A 5,000-nucleotide genomic window follows, 5' to 3' on the forward strand; every position below is an offset into this window, starting at 1 on the left:
CAAAGCAGCGATATGATCTGGACTCTGGACTTCATCATGCGGTGCTGGAGACACGAAGCACACACACACGTCTGAGAAATGGCAGTCCTAAGAATAGCCAGACATTACTGAATGGATAAGTGAATAATTCTTGTTGGGAGGATGGCTGGTAAATACCAGTGACATTTAGATCTGTGAGAAGGCAGCAGATGTGGTTCAGATCGTATGGGGAGGCGAGAGGCAGATCGTATGGAGAACGCTCTCTGGGGCAGAGTCACGGGAGGGTAGCAAACAGGCAGGTGGGCACACAGCGGGGAAAATTCAATTACAGAAAGCAGGGCAGGCAGCAGCAACTGTTCAGGAGTCTGTTTCCTGATACACAGCCTCTAGTGAACGCAAAGGGAAGGGACACCAGGAGAAAAATAAGGGTGTGTGTGTGTGTGTGTGTGTGTGTGTGTGTGTGTGTGTGTGTGTGTATGTGCTGGTGGGGATCTGTGGTGCAGTGCTAGATATCATCAGTAGAAGACCTGCCTGCTGCTGAAGACAGGAACACACAGAAGAAAACTGGAGGAGGAATGAAGGAACAGAAGAGAAGAGAAAGAGAGACAGTGAGAATGACACGCACGCACGCATACACGCACACACACGCACGCACGCATACACGCACACACACGCACACACACACACACACACACACACACACACACACACACACACACACACACAGTGTGGGCATGTGAGTGATTATGTGTCACACACAATCATTCACATGTCTACAGAAGCATAACACATACAGAGACACACAAACACAAAGCACAGCTATTTTTAAACGACTAAATGGTTTAAAAAACTCCATAATCCATACCGCATGAAGCCCATGATTAGCCTATTTCAAGTGGGAAGCAGTCCGGAACTAGCCTACATGGCTTTTTTCCATAAAGCTCCTATAACACTCCATATGCACATGCATATAATTGGCTGGGATTTGTGTATTAGTTTTCTTTGACCACAAACGTGACCCAAAATCCAGATGTAATGACCAGTGCTTAAAGGCACCAGGAAGTCAAGTCCACTGTGAACGCTAATGCCCCTCCTCTAGGTCACGGTGGTGTAGACGAGGGATTATGGATTCAGCCGTATAGAGAGCACTCGCAGCACGATAACCACATAACCCCAAATCACACTCTGTGTACACAACTGCCGTCTGGCCGCGTGTTTCAAACACTAGCTCACCTCCAGGTGTGCGCATGTGTGTGAGGAGGAGCGGTTTACACGAGTCGCGTGTACCATCATGTCAACACTATAGGGTAGTATGTGGATATCAGAGGAGGCCATCAGGCCATGAACTCAGCCCTACAGGGAGATGGAGCTGGAGATATGCTAGCTTAAGAGTGGAGGAGGGGGAATTCCACCGTCCTCTATGGAAAGGCATGTCTGATGGTGGTCATGGTAGTGGAGATGATGCACCACCAGTCCCATTCTGTGACGCGTGTAATGGACGGTAATGGATGGATCACCCACAGCCACCCCGCTGCCCTCCCCCGGGGGCCGGTCCCCCGGTCCCTCTGCTCCGCGCCCTCAAACGTGGCCTAAGCCATTTAAAGACTTACAGGCCTCATGCCTCATACCAAAGGGGCTTTTCACAGATCACATGCGGCACAAGCCGAGCCACCCTCCGGTCCGCTCATGGTACAAGCAAGCTGCTCGACCCCTCGCCTCACCCCCCTCCCCCAAATGGTTAACATGAGCTGAAATCAATAGTGATTAGTATGCCAGACGGGCTTCATCAATATAATAGAGCGACCCATCAGATCTGACATTAATCTTCGGGAGAAAGCCCTGTCATGTCCCCCTGCGATCAATATGACGAGTCTAGCTGTTTATAGCGGACGCTAACTATACTGTAGCTAAGTGGAGTGGTGGGATGAATAGTCCTTTATGTAGTGGATGATTCGTCTTCATAATGACACTGTTGCTGATCGTATTTCTGTGCTACTATGAGACAGAATCAAAAGCTATTATCATTGGAGTAGTAATGTATCAGGATATCTAACAGCATGGATGTCAATTTTAGCCTTTTAGTGTGTGTGTGTGTGTGTGTGTGTGTGTGTGTGTGTGTGTGTGTGTGTGTGTGTGTGTGTGTGTGTGTTACCTTAACGTGGTGTGCCTCCCGGCTCTGGATATGGTGCTCCCGCTGATGGGGGAGGGCATGTTGTCCCCGTGCAGGTCCTCGATAGAGCGGCTCCAAGCCTTGGCCTTGTCAGCCGGGCCGTCGGGGCCGTTCTCCAGGTTCTCACCGTCGAACCTGAGTGGTCAACCAGGGGCCGAGGGAGGGGAGGAGAATCAGCACACACACACACGCACATAACATCTACAGATATACTGTGTGGATGTATGCTGTAAGGGGATACTAATAAGTGGGCATTAATAAGTGGACACTAATAGACACTAATAGTGTGAATAATTTGTGTACAAACAAACAGTGACGAGAGCCATATAATGATATGTATGTGGTGAGTTCCAAGTGGAACTCAAAGGCCGGTGCACAAGTCAGTGGTAGTACCAGATGGTGGAGGCATTTTTACAGCCTTCATGCTACAGAGGTCTTTAACGGAAAAGGCAGGTTGCTGATACACCAGTAACAATGTGCACAAAAGGCAAACATTCCTTCATGCAAGCACCTCTTAAAGCGTTGACACACCAATAAAAAAACATGGTTGGCCTGTAAATAACAGTGCGAGCAGGGGGGCAGTGGGTGTTCCAGAGAGAGAGAGAGAGAGAGAGAGAGAGAGAGAGAGAGAGAGAGGAGAAAAGATCAGCTCTGGGTCCTGAATGGAAATCTTGTGACTTGAATCACTGCATCTATGAATAGCAGCGTGTAGCATGTAGGTTCCTGGAAATTCCAGCACCAGGAGTGACTCGACATCTCCGAGTCGAGCGTGGGGCCACTGCGCTGGACCGGGCAGTGCAGGGCAAGGCAGATGCATCACTGATTAGGAGCAGAAAAGGCCCCATTGTGCACGCTGTCAGCGTGCTGTATAGGCGACGGACTGACAGTAACTTACGTGACAGCATACTGTGCAAACGCCAGATAGTCCACCAGCACGTCCAGCCCTTTGTTCTCTTCATTGAGGAACTCTCGCACCCACCTACGAGGGAAGAAAAAACACTTTTACTCAACAACACCCTTATTTTCAATCGCAAGCCGTGTTGTTTTCAACACATTAGTTTTAAGACTTCCCTGATCGAGCATCGTTGAGTTATCAGCGCTTCAAAGACACAGCGTGGTTGGCTTCAGAGCAGTATTGGGGGAGGGGGGGGGCACTCACAGACATCCCATCATGCACTGGTGAGAATAGCGATGAGCTGGCGTTGCACTTCAAAGCCCCAGCACAACTCGCGCAACAAAGACCCTGCCGTGCCGAGCCGTGCCGAGCCGTAGGGCTACGCAGCCGGCCGCGGAGCCGATCAAAAAGCCACTCTTCACCTTCCTCAGCAGTGCATATGTAGGCCAGCAAAACAAATTTTTCATCGCTTCTGATTGGAGCTCATGATGGAAATAGACTCATCATAAACTTCACCCCTGTCTTTTTTCTTTTTGAGGGGAAACTACTCCATATTTATCAGGACAGGACAGGAGGGGGAATCAGTCGGAGATCTCTTGCGTTGCGTGTGTTCTCTACGTGGTACTCCGGCAGTCCTGCACTCCTGAGTAGGAGGCTTTCATCTGCCGGTGATTAGGCTGCGATTACATGAGCAGGGCAAGATTTACATAACCACACACTGGCTTTGTGCAGGGCCCCAGTGAACTAGCTGTGAAGTACAAACACAACACTAGTCAACACATAGCAAACCTGGGTGAAGATTGCTAGCTGCTAAGAGTTGGAAGCTGTGGTTCTAAACAATATGGATGAGAAGCGTAGGAGGCTACAGAGACTACAGCTCTGACTAGACTCATGTCAAGTACAGACCGTCAGCATATAATTAGCTGGAAGAGTTATGAAGCAGTGGGGCTGTACTCTCGTTGCTGTTATTAACGTCATTTACCAGTCCACTGCTTGGGGCTTCCAGAAAGAAGATGCTTCCTTATCTAATCTTGGTAATCTAGTTTAGCAACATAAGGCCACTAAAACGAGAGGAGATAATCCACAAACAGCGCCTGGCCGCTCCGTTATGTTGAGGATGAAGGTCGTGAGTGTCCATTGCTGGGCAGTGTCTGAGTGGGAGGTGGGCGGTGGGAGTAGGGCGGGTCGAGCTGTGTGTGTGTGTGTGTGTGTGTGTGTGTGTGTGTGTGTGAGGGTTTTGTGCGTGAGCCGTGTCAGATAGACACAGGGTGGAGTGGGGGACATGGCCTTCCTGTTTGTGTGTGTCTGTGTGTGTGTGTCTGTGTCTGTGAAATGAGATGGGGGGGGAGGAGGGGGGATGCGGGGGCGCCTGGGCGACCTCGCTCCGTGCTGTCAGCTCGGCTGCTTCCCCCTATTCCTCATCCTGCTTCCAGCTCCCAGCATGCATCTGGGCACGCGGCTCCTCCACCAACAGCCCTCCGCCCACCCCCATGACACACGAGCTGGACAGCAGTCAGCGTTGCTAAGGAGTTTATTAAATCCAGACGCCTGAGGAAACAAACACCAGGCGCTTTCTGATGGCAATCTAAACAAGAGGGGAGAAACGGTGGCAGCCAGGTAATGAAAATCTACAAAATACCTGAGTCTCTGTCCATGATAGTCAGGCAACTATTTTGTTGATAATTCAAACCACACTATTTAATTACCTCCGCATAAAAAAACAAATTCCTCAGCTGAACATGAAAGAGACTTTGTTTGCCACCAAGCCTTAAAGGCAGAGCAGATAATAAACCACGCTTGTTGAAAGGGGTGTGTGTGTGTGTGTGTGTGTGTGTTTTGGATTGGGGGTGGGGAGAGGGGTGAATTTACTACACTGCACGAAGAGTTACAGTCAAGCCAGCCACCATCTGCTTTTTGGTATGAGTTGCCACGAAAAAAAGCGAGGCTACATCATGC

At 49.8% G+C, this 5,000-nt stretch overlaps 1 protein-coding gene across 1 annotated transcript in view; it reads right to left on the reverse strand.

Annotated features, from left to right (window-relative positions):
• The window catches only part of fmnl2a (formin-like 2a), a 59,878-nt gene that overhangs the window by 23,553 nt on the left and 31,325 nt on the right, over nt 1-5,000 (reverse strand). The window contains 2 exon segments of the mRNA XM_048238446.1: nt 2,132-2,284; nt 3,045-3,128. Of these exon segments, the coding sequence (XP_048094403.1) occupies nt 2,132-2,284; nt 3,045-3,128 (237 nt within the window).

The sequence above is a fragment of the Alosa alosa genome, chromosome 3 (assembly GCF_017589495.1).
Source record: "Alosa alosa isolate M-15738 ecotype Scorff River chromosome 3, AALO_Geno_1.1, whole genome shotgun sequence".
NCBI classification, from domain to species: domain Eukaryota; kingdom Metazoa; phylum Chordata; class Actinopteri; order Clupeiformes; family Clupeidae; genus Alosa; species Alosa alosa.